Below are 25,157 nucleotides of genomic sequence, written 5' to 3' on the forward strand. Positions count from 1 at the left end.
TCAAAGCAGCGTGTAGCCCAGAAACATCTTTTTTTTTCCACACCAGTAAAGGCTAAATCCACCACACAGCAGCAGCATAATGTGCGGCTTGGAGATGCCTCCTTCCTGCCATACTGCCGGTCAAGCTCACAGGCCAGAAACCCACCATAGTAGCTCAAACCTGCAGGCTACCGCTAACTTGAGAGAGATAACTAGAAAGCTGTTTTTAGCTCCATTTAGAATCTTCTTTCTCAGGTTTTAGGTGGAAACTCTTGCTAACCCATTGGGAACCACTAGTAGCTGGTGGTTTCCCTCTGGGTCCCACCAAGCCCCCACAGTCCCACAGCCTACATATAACATAAACACACAGACACTTATATTATTTAAACTGTTTGGCCTAATGGCTCAGGCTTCTAGCTAGCTGTTTTTATATCTTAAATTAACCCATATCTATTAGTCTATAAGTTGTCATGTGGCTCATGGCTTACTGGTACCTTACATCTTGCTTTTCAAGGCAGTGGCTGGCAGTGTCTTATAGCATGAATCTTAACAGGTCTTATTAATTAAAAAAAAAAAAAAAAACCTGGAGCCAAGTATTGGGGTGAACGCTGGAAGATCAGAGAAACAGAACAAGCCACAGCTTCCTTACCTTGCCAGTTCCTCAGGTGATCCTGTTTCCAGACTGGATACCTCTCAGCTGAACTGTGCTGCTCAAAGCCTAAAAGCTTAACCAGCCTAGTTCCTGGGCCTCACCCCTTATATACCTTTCTGCTTCCAGCCATCCTTCCTGGGATTAAAGGTGTGAGTCACCATGCCAGGCTGTTTCCAGTGTGACCTTGAACTCACAGAGATCCAGACAGATCTCTGCCTTTGGAATGCTAAGATTAAAGGTGTGTGTGCCACCATTTTCTGGCCTCTATATTTAGTGGCTGTTCTATTCTCTGACCCCAGATAAGTTTATTAGGGTACACAATATTTTGAGGAACACAATATCACCACAATGTCTCTCTGCCTTAGCCTTCCCCTTCCCAGAATTCTCTCTCCTTGTCCCACCTATACTTCCTTCCTGGCTACTGGCCAATCAGTGTTTTATTTGTTAACCATTCAGAGCAACAGATTTAACATACAGAACATCCCACAGCAATTAGGTTTCTAGCTCATCCCAGGGATGCCCCTTATTCCATTTTTATCTCCCAGTACTCTCTTCCTTCATCTTTCCCCAACCTGATCCCTCCTGTTCCCATGCATGTACTCCCATCCAGACCATGCCCCCCATTCACCTGTGATAGCTATTCTAATTCCCCTTCACAGTGAGAGCCAAATCCCCCCTCCCCCCCCCTCCCGTCTTGAGCCTTTTTTGTTACTTGGTTTCTTTGGATCTGTGGTTTGTAGCATGGTTATCCATTACTTTATGATTAATACTCACTTATAAGTGAGTACATACCCTATTTGTCTTTCTTGGTCTGGCTTACCTCACTCAGGATGACCTTTTCTAGCTCCATCAATTTGCTGGCTAACATCATGTTGTAATTTTTTAACAGCTGAGTGATACTCTATTGTGTAAATGCACCACATTTTCTTTATCCATTTTTTTTTTATAGAAGGGCATCTAGGGAATAACCGACCAATGACTGGTACAGCTTGAGACCCATATCATGATAGGGAAACTACCCCTGATACTTTCTGGAAGTCCCATACCGGGGGAGCTAGACAATCCAGAGACTTAGGTTATAACCAAAGAGTGGGCAGAACTTAGGAAATCCTGTGGAAGTGGGGAGAAAGGATTGAGGGAGCCATTGGGGTCAAGGACACCACAAAATAACCCTACAAAACTAACTGACTGGATACATAGGGACTCACAGAGACTGGACTGCCAACTAGAACCCTTGTATGGAACTGACCTAGGCCCTCTGCACATATGTTACTGTTGTCTAGCTTAGTTCCTTGTGGGACTCCTAACAGTGGGAGCAGGGGATGTTTCTGACTGTTACTTGCTTGTGGGACCCTTTTCTCCTGCTGGGACTTCTTTTTCCTCTTAACAGGAGAGAAGGTTCCTAGTCTCACTTCAACTTGATAGTCCATGTCTGTCTGATATACATGGAAGACCTCCCTTTTTCTGAAGATAAAAGAGGAAGAGTAGGTGGGGGAATAGGAATAGGCATAGGGAGGTTGGGGAGAGAGGACTTAGAGGAAAGGAGGGAGGAAGGGAGATTGTAATTGGACTGGGAAAAAGTAACTAATTAATGAATTAACTAATTAAAAAGTAAAAAGAAAAATCTTATCAATAGCTGGTTCCTAACCACAAACTCGGTGTTTCTGCCTCAGCTTCCTGCGTACTGTGATCACAGGCATGCACCACAGAGCATACATACCTTACATTTCATCCTTAAGAATTTTCCTTAAGAAAAATAGATCCAAATACTTCTGTATTAATTTGTCACGTTGGGAACAGGCTGTTTGACACCATTATGTTGAAAATACACTTTGGTGAATGACAAGACCACAGCATCTGTTTATTTGAAACATCTGTAGACATTTCTACATAGTTTTATGCAGAGAATATTCATTGTTAACCTAGTGTTAATACTGTCTTTTCTTTTGCTCTTAGATGAGCTAAGATTTAAACCTGGTCTTACAAATGCTTCAGTTTGAAAATCAGTCCCCTAGCCTGTACATCCATTGGTGTAGAGTATCCTTTCTCTCAAATGATCTGGGAGTTTGGAGTATTTTTTCCACTGAAAACAAGGTTCTCTTCATCATTTTTTTTCTGGTATCTCTGTCTTATTTCTAATGTAGTGACATGAAACCTTTATGTGGGCTTGGATGATCTTTCTGTTTCCTACCAATTTAATTTCTTTATTATCAGTGCTTTTAAAACATTATTTGCAGGTTTTTAGCTTGGTTAGGTAATTTATCTTTCAGCGATTTCTGTTTTTTTATGCATGCCTATTCCAATCACAGTGTTATTTCTTTAATGATGCTGTTTGGTTTATAATCTGTACCTTACTTTTATATCTAGCAAATTCACCTGGGTCTACTGTCCATGTATTTCCATCTTTACAGTGTTATTTTTTGAAACATTTCTATTTATATATGTGTAAAACTTTGGAACATTTGATGGTTTTCCTGAAGCATGTTGCTCTAGATTGGGCAATTTCTGTGTACTGACAGCATGTTATGTTTATTGTTATCATTTTTCCTGTGTATTTGTGCACACCTGTGATCCCAGTATGTGGGAAGCTGAGGCAGAAACACTGAGTTTGTTGTTAAGCCAAGGTATTGATAAGATCTTTTCTTTTTAATTTTAATTAGTTAATTCATTAATTAGTTACTTTTTCCCAGTCAAATTACAGTCCCTATTGATTTTTCCCAGCCCATCGTTCTCATATTGTTCATGCTTGCAGTCTTTATAAAATATACTTCCCCATCACTTAACAGGAAGCACATTTCTCAATTTCTTAACTATCTTATCTGAGACCTGCCTGATTTATTCCTTGTGACAACTGTTTAGAGTTGGGATATGTTGTGAAAACTCATATTTTTGTAATCTTGGAGAATCATGGATCATGGAGTTGGATGAAACTTAGTCTTTTTTGTTTGTTTGTTTGTTTGTTTTGTTTTGTTGTACAAATTGCTAAGATTTTTTAGCTAAGATGACCTGCATTAAGATTAGCCTTGGAAAAAAACACAAATATACATCACTGGGAGAGTTTACACTTTCCTACTGGGCCCTGCCGATGTGGCAGAAGTGTTTAGGCCTGAGTCTGAAAAAAAAAATATGGAGTCAGCTTCATAATCTGCTAGCCACCCATTTCAAAAATGTTGTGTAAAAAGAGGTTTGTTACAGGAATTTACAATCCATGTGCATCAGATCTGGTTACCTCCAAATTTGAATATTGTAAAAAGTTTCTCGTGATATTATTTCATTGGTAAATCTCATGATTGGGGGCAAGATTAAGCATTGGAGAACTTTCAATTTTGTGACCACATGTAGCATGAATCTTAAAAGTTCTTATTAATAAAATCAAACCCAAGGCCAGTTATTGAGGTCCATGCTGGTAGATCAGAGAGACCGTACAAGCCACAGCTATCTCACCTCGCCGGATCTTCAGCTGGTCCTGTTTCCTCAGACTGGAAACTTCTGTGTCCTCATCCCAATGGCTCTCAGCTGAACTGTGTTAGAAGCCTGAATGCTTATCCAGCCAAATGCTTAACCAGCCAAAAGCCTCTAGTTTCTGGTCCTCATGCCTTATATATCTTTCTACTTTCTACCACCACTCCCTGGGATTAAAGGCTGGCTTTCTGGGATTAAAGGCGTGTGTCACCATGCTTGGCTATTTCCAATGTGGCCTTGAACTCACACAGATCCAGAGGGATTTCTATCTCTGGAATGCTAGGATTAAAGGCGTGTGCTATCACTGACTAACTAGTGGCTTGTCTGTTCTCTGACCCCAGATGAGTTTATTAAGGTACACAATATTTTGGTGAACACAATACCACCACAACCACAGCTATATTGTCTTATTTAGCAAGGTTTCTTAGTGTTGTTGTTATTATTATTATCTGTGAATTTTTGTTATTGTTGTTGTTTTATTCTGTATGTTTGATGCTGTTTGCATTTTGTCATGTCCTGCCTAAGGTCTAAGAGTATAAGACCTTCAGTCCCTTCTTTCTAAATTAGCATTTGCAACAGTCTTGGTATATAATATCTATATTGTATCTCTCTGACATTATTAGGCAATTTATCCAGCATTGTATAATTGATAACTGACTGTTCAAATTGAAGCTTATAATTGTCTATACTACTATGCCGAAGCTGAACATACTGAAATTAAAGCTTAAATCTCTATTGAAAAATTATTTTACTTTGGTGGAAATATTTTAGATGTTTTATGGAAGAATAATAGGTAGGTGGATCATAAAGAAAGAATATGAATATTTTTATTTATTTTATGAAGATTTTTATATCTTCTCTTAAAGTAGATAGAGATTTGCAAAATAGATCCAACTTTCTAGACTTCAATTTCTTCATATAAAAATAATAATAATGGCAACAGTGATGATGTTGGTGGCGGTAAATAATACCATAGGTCCTTGACTCTCCATTTGCTTGTAACCAGCAAGATATGACACAATTTATAAGAAGAATCACATTAAATTTCAAGATAATCACAACTAACCAAATCACGGATGTTGCTCATACCTGCTAAGGCTGTTGTGATTCTAGGTTGTGTGCTTTTACACACTGGTTCTGCTGTCTTTCCACATTGAGAAGTTTGCCTTAAATGGTAAGATTTTGATTCTCTGGCACTACATGTATGGACTGAGCATCCTATAAATAAGTCCTAATGCTAAGTTTATGCTTCATAGTGTGTATTTTCATATAAAAACAAATGCAGTCTTCTACCCTGTACATCAGTTCTTCTGCCTTTCCTCCTTGACTTTCCCACACAATATTTCTGTCCATTGCACTGATTTAGTGCTGAATAAGGAAAACACCCAGCCACATTAAATGTGAGAGCAAGGATTCTAGAAGCCCGGTACCACCAGATGCTGTAGCCCCTGAGGGGTAATAAATGGACTGATGCAGGGAAGAATAAGGGCAGCAGTGGGCTAGAATGAGATGCACTGGACTGACTGATACTGATTACATGGAGAAAGAAAAGACAACAATTGAATAAATTCAGATTCTTAACTTTGATTTAAAAAGGTTTTACTTGAAAAAAAATGCTTAAATGGAGTAAAGGATTAGATGAGTAAGTCATGTTAATTACTTAATTCTGTTGTTTTTATTGTGATGGTATAGAGTGTTCTTTGTTTACAGGAAGTAAAAACTACTAAATTTGCCACGAAAAGGGCTCAGTTCACAAAATTAATCTGCACAGTTCAGAAAGCTATCATTTAAAAAAGACTTTATTGCATTCATTTTTAATGATTATACATGTTGGAGTACAAAGAGCAGAGGACAACTTTCAGGAGTTTGTTCCTGCTTCCCTTCTTGACAAGGCAGTCTATTGTTGTTTCTCGTGCTGCGGCTACACAAGCTGGTCGAGCTTGTATTGCATTTGACTTTCACATGGGTTCTGGGACTCACACTTGGATCATCAACCTTGTGAAGTTTATATATTTACTTGCTGAGCTATCTCATCAGGACAGAAAAAAATCAATATTCTTATCATTCTTGAAGAATTTTCTCTATGGTCCAGCTTGTAACATAACATTTTCTTTTCTTTTCTTTTCTTTTTTTTCTTTTCTTTCTTTCTTTTTTTTTTTTGTGGTTTTTCAAGACAGGGTTTCTCTGTGTAGCTTTGTGCCTTTTCTGGATCTCGCTCCGTAGACTAGGCTGGCCTTGAACTCACAGAGATCTGCCTGGCTCTGCCTCCTGAGTGGTGGGATTAAAGGTGTGCGCCACCACCGCCTGGCCTTAACATAACATTTTCTAATGTGTACAGAGATGAGATTTAATATAGGTATGCTGTCAACCAGAGGCTAATATCTCAGTGGATATTCTCTTTTCTATCTCCAGGTGGGGGTCGTTTCAGCCGTCCAGTTTTTATCCAGGAGCCACAAGATGTCATTTTTCCTTTGGATTTATCCAGATCTGAAATCATTCTGACTTGTACTGCAAATGGTTACCCTTCACCCCACTACAGGTAAAACTCTACTTCTTGGTACCACTGTTGTCCTCTTTGTGGTTGCTGTAAAAGTGACACACAATAAGGATTCTCAGAAACATGTTACATATTCAGAGTAGACCTCAAGGTGTTTTCCCACTGCTATTCAGCTTTGTCTACACAAATCATATAAGCATATATACACATTCCGAACGCCAGTGCATTCCTTCATGCTGAATTCCAGGTAAACACTACTATATATCTGTTGCTTATTCCTTGAGATTAATGGAAAGCAGAGTCGTATGTACTTAGAACTGAGAAAGAAAGCAAAGACAACATAGAAATAAAAGAAGGAAGAAGCACAGGAAGGTAGAAATTGTCAAGAGAAAGAACGATTTTGCTTCACAACTTGAAAAAGTTCTAGCTTATTTTGCATTCATCATACATCTACTTCAGTTTAAGGGTGCTGCCTCAGTTTCCCATTATACAATAGGTATGAAAATACCCTTCTGTAAACAAATAATCAAAGAAAAATCTTCAACTTATTTCATGAGATCAAATTCTGAAACTTTCCCACAGCTCCCATTGTGCCAAAAAATATTAATTGTAGAAAAACTCTGTTGAAAGCAATTTTGTGCATTCTAAGGCCAAGAGAGGATTTTTATTACAGGGAAAACATGTTTGTTGCTCATACAGAATATTATTTTCAAAGCATTCATTAGTATGTTATTTCAAATTATTCTGGCTTTTCTCATATTTGTCTACCTAAAGAGAACATATGAGAAGTATGTGGAGTCTTCCCTGGGATCTTTGTAACATACACTATAGTGGCTTAAATTAAACTTTTAACAAAAGCATTCAAAAATAGTTTTCTGCTCAGACATCCTTCAGTTTTCCAATCACTACAAAGAAATAAAATAAAGGGCAGCTTGAGAGGAAGGATGGATATATTTTTTGTCTTACTTAAACAGTTGCAGTGTGGGTAGAACTCAAAAATCTATAAATGTATGTATATAAATTGTATTTTTAAATGAAATGTTTTGTTGGTAAGAGCTATTGCAATGTGAATAGAAGAAGAAAACTAATAAACATCAGAGTGACAGTTGGTCAGTTGGTGATTTGAATTTTAAAAGCATTTTCACAAAGATTTAATTTTTAGACATGAAATTGAATTGACATACAGAAAAAGCAACAATTAAGTCAATTTTAGCAAACTGGGTTGGCTTTGTACACTGTAATAAAATACAGCCTCCATCTATATATGATTACTAGAGGAATGGGTCACATATTTAAATTGACAAAGCCAAAGCCATCTGTATATTATCTCTTATTTAGCTTATATTTTGTAGAATAAATTCCTTATCTTATATCCATAACTAAAGAGTTTAAAAGCTAAATCTTTTTCTTAATAAATTCTTAACCCAATTCAAGTCAATTGATTGAGAAAGACCAATCACTTTACTAATTGTTTTACTCAAATTGGGGTTTTTTTCTTATTTATTTTTTCTGCTAAAAGAAAAGCAAAATTGTTTTAAGGCTGGTGAGATGGCTCAGCCCTGGAGAGTATTTGCTGCTCTGGTAAAGGACCAGGGTTTGATATGCAGCATCCACACAGTGCTCACAACAGTCTCTAACTCCAGTTTCAAGAGATCTAACACTATTTCTGGCTTCTGCTCACACTGCAAGTACAGGGTTTACAGACATACATGTAGGACAACCACCCTTACACATAAAGTAGAAAATTTTAGAAAAGGATATTACTTCATTTAATCTTAAATTAACTTAATTTAAAATGAACTATATGAAATATGATTAATACATACTTTTAAGATCACCATATTTGAAATTATAGTTCTGGCATTTAAAAGCTAATTCAGTTGATCAAATATATAGGTAAGATTTTTTGGAGGGAGGGTATCCAAATGCCTATATGCTTTTAAATTTGTTAAATACAACCTAAGTAAAGTGAATTTAAAATGTTTATATTTTTTCAGTAAGTATAAAGTATAAGCTACTTTGTTATAAAGACAGTTTTTTTGTTAGTGCAACAATGAAGACATAAATAAAGAATATAGGTAGGAATTCTAATAGTGCTAAATAACTTCCTCAGATATTTGTAAACTAGAAAACTAAAAACAAACATTTTAGCTTCTTATTTCTAATCTTTATACAGAGCTTAAACATATTCCTCTATTTACACGATAAGAAACTCATAGGCAAGAGACATTGGAATGGGAAAAAATTAAATTTTAATGCCTAAATATCAGACTCAGATCCAATTTCCTTGATAATATAGCACATTATATTCTAGCAGTGCAATGTAAAATTTTAGTATCCATGTTGCCATTTCTTCTTACATTTTTTTTTACAATTTACTAATCACCATATTAAACATACGTTATTTGGTAGAGTGTACACTGGAGAAAATGTCTTTATTATTGCAGAGTCCAAGGTTATACAGGGATTTTTAAGCAAAATGAGAAACAGTACATTAGAGCCTCCCACTTAAAAGTAAGAATTATTTTTTGTAATGGCAATTCTGTACTACAAATAACTCTAGGAGGATCAATTTCCTTTTTAGTAACTACTACTTCCTCCTGGAGTGACAGTGGCCTTTCCTGTATAGTATTTTTTTTTAACAGAAAGAAAACTTCAGGGGAATATGTTGCTTTAAAATTTTTGTTTTATTGTTCTAATCAGGATCATAGCACCAAATTTATTCTATTTTTTTTCTTTTTTCCCCAAATGTATTGTTATATTGGTTATTCTGTGGAGGATAAAAAACTGTTCATATTATTTTTGTTGTTGTTCTGTAAATTCAGTACAGTAAACTGAATCTCATGGGAGGAAATAACAATCTTAAAAGTAGATCTTTGGAAGTAGTTAAGAAAAATTTGAGCTAAATCATATTAAGTGAAATAAATGCTGTTATAAACAGTTGCACAATTAAAGTCAAAAGCAAGGAAGAATTGCTTGTATAGTTTCAAAGCCCAAGAAACGCATCAGGTGATAAAACTGAGTAAGGGAGCATTGCAAAGGGAAAAGAGAGTGGGCTACTCAAAGCCAGTGGTGAGAGAGAAGAAATAGTGTGAGCTATTCAAAGCCAGTGGTGAGAATATAGAATATATGGGGAAATCTGCTATCAGAGAACTTAATCCCAAACATTCTTTTTGAAAAAAGAGATTACCGCATACATTATTTCTGTATATTACATACTTTCTCTCAGACAGAAAGAAGTGGGAATACCAGTGATGACTTCTGACAAATCTATTTATAAACTACTTATAACCAGGAGAGAATCAACCCACTCATTGTTAGCCTCTCCTAGAAAATAAGAAAGTCAGTAAAATCTCAGGAGATGTCATTGTCTCCTCATACATTTCTCCACTTTGTGTTAAAGACTTCCTGTGATCAAGCCTGGTATACTCTGTGAAATTTTTATGGTGGATAGACATGAGGATGGGAGGATGGACAGGACGGCAATGGAAAAGCAGACAAGAGGACTCTTTCCATGGAGGCAACAGGTTCAATGTATTCTGTAATAGCAGCAGCAGCAAACAAACTTAGAATGTAGATTTTAGTGTTTTCCTCCAGTGTTCTGGGGCTGGGCTCAAATGTAGGTGCCTGTAAGAAGCACTTAAGACAGAGACCAGATTTGTTAGACATCACACACAATGACATGCACGGATATGCACATTACCAAAGGACAGCAAATAGAACTTCCAGTCATATTGTCCAGTCACATCTCAACTACTTAATTGTGAAAGATATTCCTTAGTAAAAGGATCATATTCTAGTTCAAATTCATCACATCTCCTAGAACTAATGTGTTAGTTCATATGCATAAAACATTCATTCAACACACATTTTCTAGTTTGTATCATAGGAAAATTCGCTTGGATATGTAATAATGCTATCAGTAAAGTATGTCTGACAGTCACTTTAATGAAGTAAAACTATTTCTCCATTTATTTAAGCATATTAATTAGGACAAAGCCCAAACCCAGAGCTGAACTCCTGATCTATATGCACAGTTTAATAATCATTGTACCATAGTGATTAGAATGATTATGGGGCTACTGTGAAAAATTCATTTGCTGCAGCTAAGCCAACAACTTTGAATTTGTGTTGAAAAACAATTACTGCGCTTAATTAGGAGCATGTAATGATGACAGCAGTTATTTCAGTGATTGATTCCAAAATTAAAGAGAGCTGGCAAACTAAGTGTGGTATACCATTCCCTTTGAAAATGATAGAGAACACGGAGGTATGAGACCATGCCCTGTAAGTGAATTATGAAAGACAGGTTTACAGTGAGAGCAAGGGGAATATTGGCAACTTGAGACAGGCCAGCGGGAACAAGTTTTCTGCTTTTTGTGTCCTAGGAGCACAGACAAAAAGCAATATATAATAATTTCTATTGAAAATGTGGTGGGAAACCCAAGCTGTATAGATGAACTCTTGATGGCTGTTGTTCATCTTCATTTTATTAAAAAGAAGTTGACATATACAGGAGGTGGGCAAATCATTTTAAAGTTGACAGGCTTGGTTCAAATCCTCTGATTGATTTGATATTTGTATTGGTGAAATTATTAAGGCCACTCCACACAGTTAAAAGGGAGATCTATTTAGTGGCATAACTTACAAATGAAGGGATAGGTAGGTTGCAGGGTCTGGGAAAGATGCAGCACAGTCCGGTGGTGTTCTCTAGAGAACTCTGCTCTGTCTACCTCCAGTGTCCAGGGTCCAGGAAACAAGAGAGCGCAGCACATCCAGATCTCAGGTCTTCAAGCCCTCTCTTGGCCCCACCTTGTAGGCATGACAGTTACCAAAGCCTCAATGGGGGTTGGAACTTCCAGACCAAAGCTGGAATGGCTACCCACTACAATTTGAGCCATCATTTTATATCTTTAATAGTATGAAGGAGTATCCAATTATGTATTTCTTTTCTATTTTAGTAGACATTAGTCAGATTTTCTCCAGTGAATCTGTCACAATGTTGTCCCCCAAAAATCCAAAATCAATGGCATTCAAAATAACTTTGGAGAATGCCATTCCTTTCTCACAATTACCCACCCTAACAAAATATTTTAAATAATTTCGCTATGAATAGAAGAATCACAGCAAGGCAGGAATATGCCCTAAAATATGGTTTGAAAATTGTATATATTATGTAGGGAGAGGCCATTTACTGGTAGTCTCAGGACAAATTACCCTAAAGCGGTAGTTCTCAACCTGTGGGGCACAACCCATTTTGGAAGGACCCTTTCACGATGGGTAATGGGGCTGACTATCAGAAAACATATTTTTACAATATGATTTATAATAGTAGAGTTATAAAATTAGAGTTATGAAGTAGCACAAAAATAATTTCATGATTGGGGGTCACCACAACATGAGGAACTGTATTAAAGGGTAGCTGCATTAGGAAGGTTGAGGACCACTGCCCTAAAGCCTGGAGACAATAGCAGAAGGTCTTTCACATCTCCCCCCCACACACACACCCTTCTATTTTTAAGCTAAAGATATAGTTTTCATTTCAGAGGTCACTTCCCAAAGACTCTAAGCAAAGAACCTCCTTTTTCCTTGAGAACCACAATCATCAATGAAAACATGCACAGTCAGTCCCTGTGAGTTTTCACTAACTGTGAACATCAGCTCTTACTTGCTGTCCTTTATATCCCGACAATAGGACACTCTTCATGAATTCTAGCACTAAATATACAGATCTGTCTGTAATTGGGGGTGTTGTTTCTGAAAACCCTAATGTCATGAAAAAGCTATACTGAAAGACTGCATATGTGCTAATACACAATTTTAGACCCTCAACCATGACCCTGACAATGAATGAAGAGTGGTTTTTCTTTTTTTTCTCTGTATTTCTTCCACCTCTACAAGTATGAGTTATAATTCATTAATTTTAAATGCCTATTTCCATAAATGCTTTATATGACTACATATAACTTATAACTTTGATATATACCTCATTAATGTGCAATGTTTATAATTTAAAATATGAAGTTGGGAGGTTTCCAATTTGAGAAGTGAATCTAATAAGAGGAGGTGAGTGCATATTTACTGATCTTGAAATGGCCACACCGAGCCTTCTAAAGCTCTTTCTGCTTCCTTTCAAACAGTGCTAATGCCCTTTTATAGGTAGATAATTCTTGCACGGAAGGACTGTTGACTAATAGCTAAGCTGAGAGATTTTTGGCTTCTGGAAAAAAAAAAAACCTACTCAAGCTGTATTTGTTTTGTTAGCATATAATTTTAGGTTGGTTTTCCTAAGTGCCATTGAAATATTTTCAATGTGATTAATTTTCCAAGTAGCAGACTCACAAAGACAATCACATTTTGACACTGTCGGGTTATTATTGTTGTGTTATCAGCCTTGAATGGGTATTGTCAGACCCTTGCTGGCATTCTTTGTCCTGGTTGTAATGTAACCTTCTTGGGTTTCTGTCTCTAAATCATTTCTGACATTCTGTTTTGTAGTGTCAATTGTGGGGATTCAGGTATAGTATACATTATTTGAAAAGTCTCTAAAGAAATAGATGTCAGAATTGTTGACTGATGTCTAATTTTTATTTCTCATTTTAAGAGTTCTGATTCCTTTCTGGTTTCATGTGAGTGAGTCTTTGTAACTTAGGAAGGGTAAAGAGCTTCCAAACAACCTATCAGTTTGTAGCTCTGGCCCCAGAACATTTGTGTTTGCCAAGTGGTAACATAGCCCTCTAGGCTCAGCTTGTGGTTGAGTAATACAGGAGGATGGCAAGTTCCAAGCCAGGAAGGGCTTCAGAGTTTGTTTGGTGTCAGCTGGGGCAACTTGGTGAGAATGTGTCTGAGGATTAAAAAAAAATTAAAATGAGTATATAAATGTTGCCCAGTGGTGCAGCACATGGGTAGTGTGTGAGGTCGGTGCCCGTTCAAACTCCAGTACTACAAACAAAAACAGAACACTGTTCCCTTTAATAAAACTACAGAGATCACCCCACAGGTGATCATGTATTTTTGTTTATTTTTATGCCTATAAGAATTCAAACAGTGTGATTTTTATGATAAACAGCTTTCTGTTCTTTATATTGCATATGTAATTTTGTTTCTTTTTTTATCCATGAAGGTGGAAACAAAATGGCACAGATATTGACTTCAGCATGACTTATCACTATAGGTTGGATGGAGGCAGTTTGGCCATCAGCAGCCCCCGCACAGATCAAGATATTGGCACCTACCAGTGTCTGGCCACCAATCCTGTGGGCACCATTCTGAGTAGGAAAGCAAAACTCCAGTTTGCATGTAAGTTTGTGGGAAAATTCCATACTGAATATGTCCTGGAAAAGAGTCTGGTGATGTATCTATATTGGGCCAAAAGGTAGTTTTTTTCAATTACCTGCTCTTTGAAATCAAATGGAATTTTATGTGCATAAAAAGTTTTGCTCGTGCATTTTGTAATTCCTGAGGATAATGGAAATCTGTTACTTTTTTAGGTAGAAAATATTTTTGAAATTATATATTGTGAAATATTCTTAGAAACATCTCTAAAAGCGCCACATATCAATATTAAGATCATACATATAATATCACTGCCCTTTCATTTTTTTCTTTTAAGTAAGGTATTAGTGTGAATAGCACAGGAAAGAAACCTCAAGGCAGTGGTATCATGTGGGGCAGGCGGGTGTTTCTCTAGGAACAGTGATCATACACCCACAGTGAGATGTAGGTGGAAATAAAGTGGTTGCCACAGGCAGGCTTTATATTAACTGTAACAATGTCCAGCTGCATCACATAAATGTCATCCAAGTAATTACCTTTGTGACATTTGGGGACATTAGCAGATGAACAATAGACACTGCTTCTTATATCCTTTATATATAGTGTTCCCAGGGACTAAAATGCTTCATATTGGATTCAGTGAAAGCCTTGTTTGAAAGTAATTATATCTCACAATGTGGACAAAGTAGAAGGCTTGAATTTCTCCCTTGTATTATCCCCAAGCTCTAGATAAGCCAGGGAACCAGAATGTCAGTCGTTTCTGTTTGGGGGCTCATGGAAATGTCTATGCTTTCTATAACTTTCAAAAACCAAATTTAAAGATTTTGCTTAGAAATATGTGTCTCATCCCATCCTGCAAAAGTGCTTTAGTCATGTGCAGTTATGGTCTCAAGTCTGTTCTGCACCAGCAATCTCATGATCTATACAGGTTGCAGGGAGAACCAATGTTTGAGAGACAGCCTTGCTTTGGTTTTATACGTTATGTGCCTATACATATAACCAATAATCATTGGAGTTGATTTCTGCATTCTATCTTGGAGAGTTACTTGAAAATGTAGTAGAGAGGAAACTATAGACACATATCCCACAGAAATGTGCAGTTATTAGAGCCTAACGGATTTGTTTGGAAAGTGGACATCCTCAGAACACTGCAATCAAGTTACACACTGACAGATTCCAAAGGGAATTCCATACAACATAGAATATTTATTTGTAATGTTCCTGACTTTCTGTTGAGTCATCTTTCAAACATCTGGCCGTGACATAGTGGTGTAGGCTTACAATGCCATTACCTGAGTGCTGAGACTGTCTCAAAAAAAGACAAACATGTAAATTAAATAAATCCTGAATGTCTACACCCAAAAGTACCACATTGTGATTTATATAGCCGCACATTTCTTCTTGCACTCTAAAAAGTACTTTAAAATTATCTCTATGATTTTAAGTTATCTTTTTTTTTGTTTAAAGAAATACATGCAATCTAAAACTTTTCCTAACTAAAATATATTTTATCTTTGCCAAAATGGAAAGGAAAAGTTGAAGTAAAAAGAAGTTAAATTATATACTTGCATGAGTGAGATGAAACAATTCTTTGACTGTAGCTCCTCCTCATTCTTTATACTTTGGTGGCTTAAAAGTTAATGGCTTGTCACACAATCTTGAGGCTCTGAGTTCAAACCCAGGCACCCCTATAAAAAAGCTGAGTGTCGTGACATAACACTGTAATTTCAGACTTGGGAAGTAGAAACAAGATGATCTTTGAGGCTTACTGGCCTCCTCATCTAGTCTATTTGGTCTGCTCTGTGTTCCATAAGAGACCATGAGACAAAAGATAATTTGGGAAGTAAATGAGGAAGAAACCTGAAGTCAGTCTCCAGCCCTCACAAATATATGCACACACTGAAACACCATATAATCAAACACACATTTTCACTATCAATCCATGCCAAAAGTTGCTCTGCCTATATCCAGTAGTCAGCCTTTGTTCTGTAAACTTAAATGAGTGTAGACACTAAGACTGACATTTTCAGAAGAGAGAAAAAGCCCAAGTATCTGCCCTTCCTACATAATACTTATACTGATGCTGCATCTGAAAGCCTTCCTATTGTATCCAGTGAAAGAGTTTCTAGAGTATAACAAAGAAAAAGTAGTCTGGATGCATGCTGATCTGACCCAGTGGAAAGTTCCTGAATGAACTTCATGACCTGTATCTTCATTCTTGAATGCTTCACCATCTCCTTCTTAAATTAACAATGGTTGTTTGACTGAAAAGTTCGTTGGCTGAATAGCAATGTGGGTCAAATGCTGGAGCTTCAGATATAGTCATTCCCAAACTCAACTTGTATTTCTATCAAATATCCAACAGAACGCAGTTAGGTAAATTCTCACAATAACCCTCTGCTGAGAAATTTACAGATTAAAACATCTACCATCATTCGCCATAAAGACAAAGATATGGATTACCTGGGATATGAGTGTGGGGGTTTTCATTCACACAGACACTTGAGAAATTATATATCTAATTCTCAATTGTATTCTTTCTCTAACTCATCCAAACATTACCTACATATATACATATACATACACACATATACATATGCACATATGCATATACAATTACATATTTCTAATTGATATTTCACATAGAAACCTTTTCTAGTTTTTTGTTTGTTTTTTGGGGGGTAGAAAAAATATTTTTTAGGTAATTACATAGAGTTCCTTTATTTCTATTGTTCAAACTAAGAAGATAATAGCATAGCTGAAATTTTAGCAGGAGGGTTTGAGTCCAATTCACATCAAAGAAAAAAAAAGTGATTTTGAAAATTAAGAACTTAACATATTTGTTAAAATATAAGCTAGAACATAAGATTATTGGTCCAATATACTAAAGAATTTCAGACTAAGGTAACAACATGATGTGTATATCACAGAGGAAGAGGAAAGTCATGTGCTCCTTCTCAAGCCCTAAAATCTTACACAAAACAGTGACTTCAAAGTACAGCCTTTTGTGACCACACCACAGGGAGTCTTTCATCTGTGGTCCTCTTTTTTTTCTTTCTTTCTTTATTCAGAAATTTTCTACTCACTCTACATACCACCCACTGATCCCCCCTCCTCCCTCCTCCCACCTCCCAGACCTCTCTTCCAAGCCACCCCACATCCCCATGTCTCCCAACTCAAGGTCTCCCATGGGGAGTCAGCAGATCCGGGCACACTGATCCTAGGCAGGTCCAAGCTCCTTCCCACTGCATCAAGGCTGTGCAAGGTGTCACACCACAGGCACCGGATTCTCAAAAGCTTGCCCATGCACCAGGGATGGATCCCTATCCCTCTACCTGGGGGCCCCCCAAACAGTTCGAGCTAAACAACTGTTTTCCTTATCCATAGGGCTTAGATCAGTCTCATGAGGGCTCCACAGCCACTAGTCTACAGTTCATGGGCTTCCTCTAGTGTAGCCAGTCATCTCTGTACGTCTTCTCAACATCCCCTGCCTGCAGAATCCCTCCTCTCTCTCATAGATTGGATTCCTGGAGCTCAGACTGGTGCCTGGCCGTGGATCTCTGCATCTGCCTCCATCAGTCACTGGACAAAGGCGCTATGATGACAGTTAGGGTATTCGCTAGACCAGTCACCAGAGTAGACCTGACCAGGCATCCTCTGGACCACTGCCAGTAGTCCAAGGTGGGGTCATCCTTGTGGATTCCTGAGAGCCTCCCCAGAACCCCGACTCTTCCTATTCCCATGATGTCCTCATCTATCATGGTATCTCCCTCCCTGTCCTCCCACTCTGTCCCTGTTCCAGCTCAACACTCCCATTACTCCCATTTCCCTATGTTCTCATCCCCCACACTTTGCCCTCCACTACCCCCACTCCCACTCAATCTGCTCATGTAGATCTCATCCACTTCTCCTTCACTGGATCATTCATGTGTTCCTCCTAGGGTCTTTCCCTGTTAGCTAGCCTCTCTGGAATTGTGGGTCCAAGCCCTTCCCTCACATCTAGTATCCACTTATGAGTGAGTACATTCTATGTTTGTCCTTCTGAGTCTGGGTTACCTCACTCAGGATGATATTTTTCTAGTTCCATCCATTTGCTGCCAAGTTTCATGATATCATTGTTCTTTACTGCTGAGTAGTACTCTACTGTGTATATGTGCCACATTTTCTTTATCTATTATTCAGTTGAGGGACATCTAGGTTGTTTCCAGGTTCTTGCTATTACGAATAGTGCTGATATGAACATAGTTGAACATGTGTCCTTGTGGTAAGGTTGAACATTCCTTGGGTATTCCTTGCTCTTCCAGTTTATATCTAAAGTTTCTTCTTATATTTCAAATGTATTTAGTGTTTTTATTTGCATGCATCAATTAAATAAAATAATGGTTTATAATTTGATATATATATATATAATGCATTTTGAACACATTTATTTCTCCATTCCTCTATTTTATCCTCCTATATTCCTGTTACTCCCCTTTCAGTTCCAACTAGTCCCCCATATGTTTTAATATCATTGTTTATAACATAATGAGTTTCATTAGATTGCTTACATAAGCATAAATGATGGCTTATTTATAAAGTATGGGCAACTTACCAGTAGCTGTGCAGCTGAGGCAAATGGCCCTCCTTCTTTATCAACCACCGATTGCCTATTAAGCTACAGGGAACAGTGGGTCTGTGAAGTGACCAGTATTGTCAAAGTCTTGCTTAGGAAATCCTAGCTAATAAGATTTCAAGAGTTCAGAAGCCACAGGTTCCAGAATTCAACAGCCAGAAGACAGTATTGCACAATTCTCCACCTCTTCCCCTGGCTCTTACATTCTGTGACCTCTTTTCTGTCATGTTCCCTGAGCCTTGAAGGACATGTGATACAAGGTGTCTCATGCATGGCTGCAAATTCAACAGTCACTTAATTCTCAACACTTTTACTAGTAGTTATAAGTCTTTACACTGACCACTGTCCAATGCAAAAAGTTTATCCAAAAAAACCAGCAGAGGCACCTATCTAGGGATATAAAGATAATTAATGGAAAGGAACCCCAATTGTTGCACCATGTTCATTTAACAAAACAACAGCAAGAATTTCCCCATCATGGCCTATGACCTCCTCAGCCCTAGTGATTTTTGACTGGATTTTCAGTATCAACTATAAATTCTGTTCTGTGTAGAAACTCTCCATTCCAATTAGATAGTAAATGATAATCCACATAACATGCTCACCATTATTGAACCAGTGAGCACAGGTTGCCTATCCATTCAGTAGCATTGCACATAGGGTCCACAGCTGAGTATGACTGTTAATAACAATTTTCTCCCACCTTACTGAATAGCACAAGCAGGCACTGGACAGGTAGCCAGCAGGGAATGACCTTACAGCCCAATTCTAGCTTGATTTCTTTGTCTGGCAAGCAATGTATGTGGGGTCTTTGTGCGACAGGGTGTTACTAACTAGTCCTTGCTTTCCATACACTATATAATGTCTCTGTTGAACTATCCAACAATGAAGAGTCAGGTATTTCTGTTGTCTATGTCTATAAATAGAATGTAAGCTTAAACCCTAAACAGATTGTGGCTTTTCTCTGGGTATATTGTTAATAAACACATTTTAATTAAATTATATTTATTTAAGGAAGAGCAGAACTTACTTTCTAAAATGTATGCTCCTGATGTAGATAAACAGAGACCTCTTTACAACACTGTCCATACAAGCCGTGGGAGCCCTCTTTCTTCATTTCAGTTTCAAATAATGCAATTTATTTTCTAAATAATTTTCTGAATGAATACCTGTAAGGCAGTAAGCTGCATAATAAGCTTTGAGGTTGGTGTTGTAGTGCTTGGTGTGTCCCTCGTGAAAGATACATCCAGCCCCAGCTGTGCAGCTCCCTCCAGTGCATTTAGCTCTCTAGATCTCTCCAGAGGATGAGATGAAACCTAGGAGACATTAGACATACCTGGCCTTGCTCTATCTCCCCCATTTCTGTCATCGTCTGTGAGCTTCCCCCCATTCATCTCTTTTTAAAAATGTAATCGACTTTCCCTTTCTCTGAGTTATTTTTAAGAACTTCATCATTACTTCTAACATCATGTTTGTCAGCACAGTCAAGCCAAGGCACTAAGTAGGTAACTCGTAACCATGTGTTTTTAGCTCCTCTTTCCTGCACTTTCTTTATTGACTTTGAAACTTCATGCATGAGGCACAATCAAACTTGTTCATGTTAAACTCTGCCCTCTAAGTCATAATTTTTAGCAACCCCAAGGAAGGCAGAAACCATTCACAATAAGATCTTTGTGCATTTGGTTTTCTTACATGTCAAAAATTTGTCCAGAAGCCCTACTTATACAAATTTCCCTAAATTAGGATAAAGTTATACATCAAAATATACATGTTTGAACTCTTTTGTGTACTGTCTTTTGGTAGATTGCTGTAGCATTGATTTGAGCTGCAGAGTCAGTAGAATCATAAATACTCTTCCTGCACTAAGTTGTCCATATGACGTTTTGCAGGTTTTTATTAGATAATTGATGGCTTTTGCTTGTAACTTTCATCTTGGTAGTAGTAGTCTGATGGTAGAGCCTAAGTTTATTTTAGACATGGCCTAAAATTTTCTGCCTTATGGCTTATCTTAACATGAAACCTTCCTGATAATGTGTCCTATATGTAAAAAATTGACTATTATAAAATAGGTCAAATGTGTCTTTAATCTTAACAAGTCATTCACTGCTCTGTTTTTAAGGCATGTTTTGAATTATTGGATCACAAAAGTCCCGAACAACCTTTCTTTAGCATAGGACTCTGTTGTATGTTCTCAGGCATATTCTAATTTAATCCCACCCCCACCCCACCCAATCCAAACTTAACTCTGAAAAAGAAATTCTGCTTCTTATCACCTCTTATCATTCATACCAGCATTCCGGGGTGATAAATCCAGCTTGTCTCTTTAATTCGCTTGTAGCTGCTTGGAATTTTCTTTTATTGCTCAAAGACTTTGGTGGCAAATGTTATAGGTGAATTTCCTTCCTTTATGTGTATGTTAATTAATTACTTTGTACTCCTGTACTCCTGTGGGGCATTGAGATCGGTGTCTGCCATTTAAAATATTGTCCCTGAGAAATTGAGATGGGTGTTTGGAAAGAAACCTATAATTTCACTAAGCTCTGTTTACGAGGCTTTTAGTATATAGAATTCTGACAGTGAATACACAGACACTTGGCATGAAATCATGGGTAAAACTTTTGAATTCTATTCCATTTCATATTTAATCTTGGATATTTTCAATACATTTCTTCTGTCAGTGCAGAAGGAGAGCAAGCTTGTTAGCCTTCTAACTGACTTGACATTTATTCATCTGGTGACCACGTGGACATAGTTGGTCTTACATGTGTTAAGCATAGTGCTAGAATCTAGAGATTAAATGGTGGAGTTAATGCTGTCAAGCCCTCCTATTTTAACAGAGCAAACAAGTCCTTAAGTAGAATTATAAATAAAACAATACAAAATGAAAGTAATTTTCCCATGCACAGTATGGTAAAGCCTGATAGGATCAACATCTTCATTGCAAACGGTCAGAAAGAACTGTTTTGTCTGTAACCGCACACACACACACACACACACACACACACACAAATGGCATGATCAATATGCTAACTCAAAGAGAGTGGGTAGAATATAAGATCCTGCCCCTCCTATACTCTCTGCACTGCCTCAAATAGTGTTATGAGGTGAAATAAGAGGTGGACTTCAGGTAACCGAGCAGTAACCTGAGCAGATAGTATTTAAATGTTTGGAGAAAGAGCCAAGAATGTCATCCAGAGAAGAATTGATTTGATTTGAGCATTGAGATTGAAGTTTCTGTTGTCAACACAGAAACTAGACAAAGTAGGACATTAAGGTTCAACAGAAAAAGTGTGTGATCAGGACCATGTATTATGGAAGAGGCAAGGAGAGGCAGACCTGGCTGAACATGATGAGAGGAGGAAAATGCTGGATTAGGAAATCATTGTCTCCTGGTTGAAGCTGAAAAAGAACTTTGTTTCTCATTATGCAATGGGACAATTGAATGAGACTGTAAGATCTTCAGAAAACTTGGGAAAGTCAGAGTACAAAGCAGTATACATAAGCATCAAAGCAAATTGCCTGTTTTGGAAGATTGTCTGCACTGACATTGTACCCAGAGTTAATTCATGTGTAAAATGAGGGTGGTGGCATTGCTCAATTCATATAAGATGGATAGAGGATCTGATATTTAATGCACATAGAGCAGAGGGCAAGGAAAATGAATAGTTGTTAGATGAATATAGCAAGGCAGGCAAGAGCCTTGTCCTGCACTGTTAACAGGCCAGAATTTGTATTTCATTATTCATTCTAACACCAAGTATTTGATTGATGTCTAGAATTTTGAAGTTACCTGTAAAAGTCAATTTGAAATGCACCATACATTTTCCTTGGATATGTTAGCTTTACACATTAAAATTATTAATACAGAAGTTATACATATTTCAGGGTGTTCCAAGCTTTAGTTCATTTAACTTATGTGGTAAAATTATAGAATTCTGTATCATATCCCAGGACTGATTTTGAATGCTTCAGGGTTAACATGTAATAACAGTTCATTTTAAAGCACCATAAACATGTAGGCATTTACAACCATCATCATTTTTCCAGAGGAATGCAAAAGGTTTTATATTCACCAAGCCATTCATCATTTTTCTGAACCTGTAAAATATTCTAAGCCATATTTTACAGATAGAGAAATTCAAGGTGATATAACAATGTTCCTTGCCCAAGGTCACTCAAACTATACAAATTCTGAATTCCTCACCTGTATGTCTTGAGATATTTTTTATAGTGTGTATTTATTTCAAAAGCAGAATTCTCATGAATCAAGGAATCACCGGGCTGGTAAAGTAGCTTAATAGGGAAAGTCTTGCCTTGCAAGCATGGGAATCACAGTTCAAACTTCAGAACCATATAAGAAAGAAGAAGATGACAGATATCAGCATTGAAAAAGCAGAGAGAAGCAGATCCCTGGGCTTTGCTGGATAGCGAGCCAAGCCTACCTAGTGAGTTCTTGGCCATAGTTCTGTCTCAAATCCAAGTGTAGAGTGCCCAGGGAATCACCACTGTGATTATCCTAACTTCCACATGAACCCACATACCCCCACACACATTCACCTGCACACACATACACATTTTAAAAAAATAAAATAATTATACCATAGTAGTGAAAAGTCTTACTATAAAGGTCTTAGACTACTGAAGGATTTCAAGGCACTTATAAATTTGAAAGTAATGTGTCTCATTATTTCCTAAACTGGAGGACTCTCACGTTGATAAATAAAAATGAAAAGCATTTTGGGACCTGAACAATTCTAAATGTCATTGAAATGCAGCCCAAATCACACATGATCCTGATGGTGATAAAGTGCATTTAAATTGGGAAAATAAAATTAAGTCCCAGGAAAAGAACTTTTTAAAAATAACACTCAAAAATGCATTTGGAAATTGCAAAGACTCTGGTAATTGTAAAGTGTGCATTAAGTGGGTAATGCATACCTAATTATCAATGAAAATGCCAAATGCCTTTTAACATCGTTTGTGCAGAAGAGAATGACATGAACATGTACATGAAAAAATATTTCTCTCTAATTTCTTAAGTGAAAGTTGACAAATTAGCATTGCTTTTCATTATAAAGTTGAAGCAGTGCTATGATGTTACAATGGATTTAGTATTCTAACTTTATTTTAATGCTATAATGACATTACTGTCAATTGGTATATTAAGGAGAAAACTTTGCTCTTAAAAATAATTCACATCTTAAACAAATGGACTGTGAGAGTTGCACAGTTAAATTACAGCTAGCTCCTATCATATTTATCTTAAAAATCAACAGGAATGTAGATTATCCAATGTATCAGCCTCATTTTGCCCCACATCATCACTGCTGGAATTCTATTTATGTGTCTTATCAGAACTGATACTTTTTTTTGGAAATTCAACCTCTCCCAATGCCTTCCTCTACTTATGTTCAGCAGGCCCTAATCTTTTTGCTCCATTTGAATAAAATTGCACATTTAAGCTGCATGGGCTAAGACTCATGGTGGGAGAAGAAAATATTACAAAGTAAGAGATTCATCCCATCAAAATTGAGAATTTAGTATTTGTTAAGCTCAGAAGAAACAGGAAGCAGAAATAGGCTTTCGGATGACTCATTGGACAAATAGCTTTGGGAGAGCTATATACATAGCTCCTGAGAATGTTTCTCTGGGGACTGATAAAATAATACATATTAATACAATTTCCATTTGCTTTAAAGGATAGATAAATTGTTGTCTGGCATTTGCTTTGAATATATATCCAATCTTGCCTAAATTAGGATCTATTGTTTAAAAAACAATTACACATAATAGATTTTAAAGAATCCCATGGAAATGTTTGTTATGTTTTAAGTTATTAATTTATATACTACTTTCTTACAAAGTATAATATTGCAAAAAATGTAAAAAATAGATAGCTAATCATACTCAATGGCACCTTACTAAGAGAAATATAGACACCGAAGATTACTAGCATCTTGGACAACCTCCCCTGTACCTTTCTCTTTCCAATTCTTCCTCCTTCCTCCTTTCTGAAAGATGAGCCATCTCTAATTGTCAGTTAATAATCTGCAAGTAAGAATTTTTGAAAAGTCCCTTTCTGTGTCTATATGATATATATATATATATATATATATATGTGTGTGTGTGTGTGTGTGTGTGTGTGTGTGTGTGTGTGTGTGTGTGTGTGTGTGTGTTCTTGGATGTGGAGGTCAGAGAACAAGTAAAACGCTGGTATCATTTCTCATCTCCCATCTGTCTTTACTTGATTGAGTCTCTTCATTATTTGATGCCAGCAAACTTCCAGAGAGTGTCCTATCTCAACCACCATCTCTTAGGAGGAGGACTTGGGTTGCTACTATGACTGGCTTTATGTGGGCTCTGGTGATTCAGACTCAGGTCCTCATATTTGTGTGGCAAGTGTGTTATCTGTTAAGCCAAATTCCCCACCTTTTTCTTTGCTTTTCCATAAGTTAAGACTGTGTAATAGATGTTAAAGTTTGATCCTTTAGATAGTTAATTAGGTGAGTTGCTTTTAAGTACAGATACGGAAATCTTATATCAACACTATCACCCATATTGATTACTTTTCTCACTGCTGTGACCAAATGCCTAACAAAAGCAAGTTGAGGAAATAAGGTGTTACTTTGGCTCACAGTTTGGGGATATAGTCCATCATGATGGGGAAGGTCTAGTGG

At 37.1% G+C, this 25,157-nt stretch overlaps 1 protein-coding gene across 6 annotated transcripts in view; it reads left to right on the top strand.

Annotated features, from left to right (window-relative positions):
• Cntn6 (contactin 6) overlaps nucleotides 1–25,157 on the top strand; it is a 346,717-nt gene that overhangs the window by 140,611 nt on the left and 180,949 nt on the right. For all 6 annotated transcript variants that reach the window (XM_076567479.1, XM_076567480.1, XM_076567484.1 and 3 more), the window contains exons 3-4: nucleotides 6,506–6,632; nucleotides 13,714–13,889. In XM_076567479.1, the coding sequence (XP_076423594.1) occupies nucleotides 6,506–6,632; nucleotides 13,714–13,889 (303 nt within the window). The remainder of the gene's footprint in view (nucleotides 1–6,505; nucleotides 6,633–13,713; nucleotides 13,890–25,157) is intronic.

Source organism: Peromyscus maniculatus, chromosome 3 (genome assembly GCF_049852395.1).
Source record: "Peromyscus maniculatus bairdii isolate BWxNUB_F1_BW_parent chromosome 3, HU_Pman_BW_mat_3.1, whole genome shotgun sequence".
Lineage (NCBI taxonomy): Eukaryota > Metazoa > Chordata > Mammalia > Rodentia > Cricetidae > Peromyscus > Peromyscus maniculatus.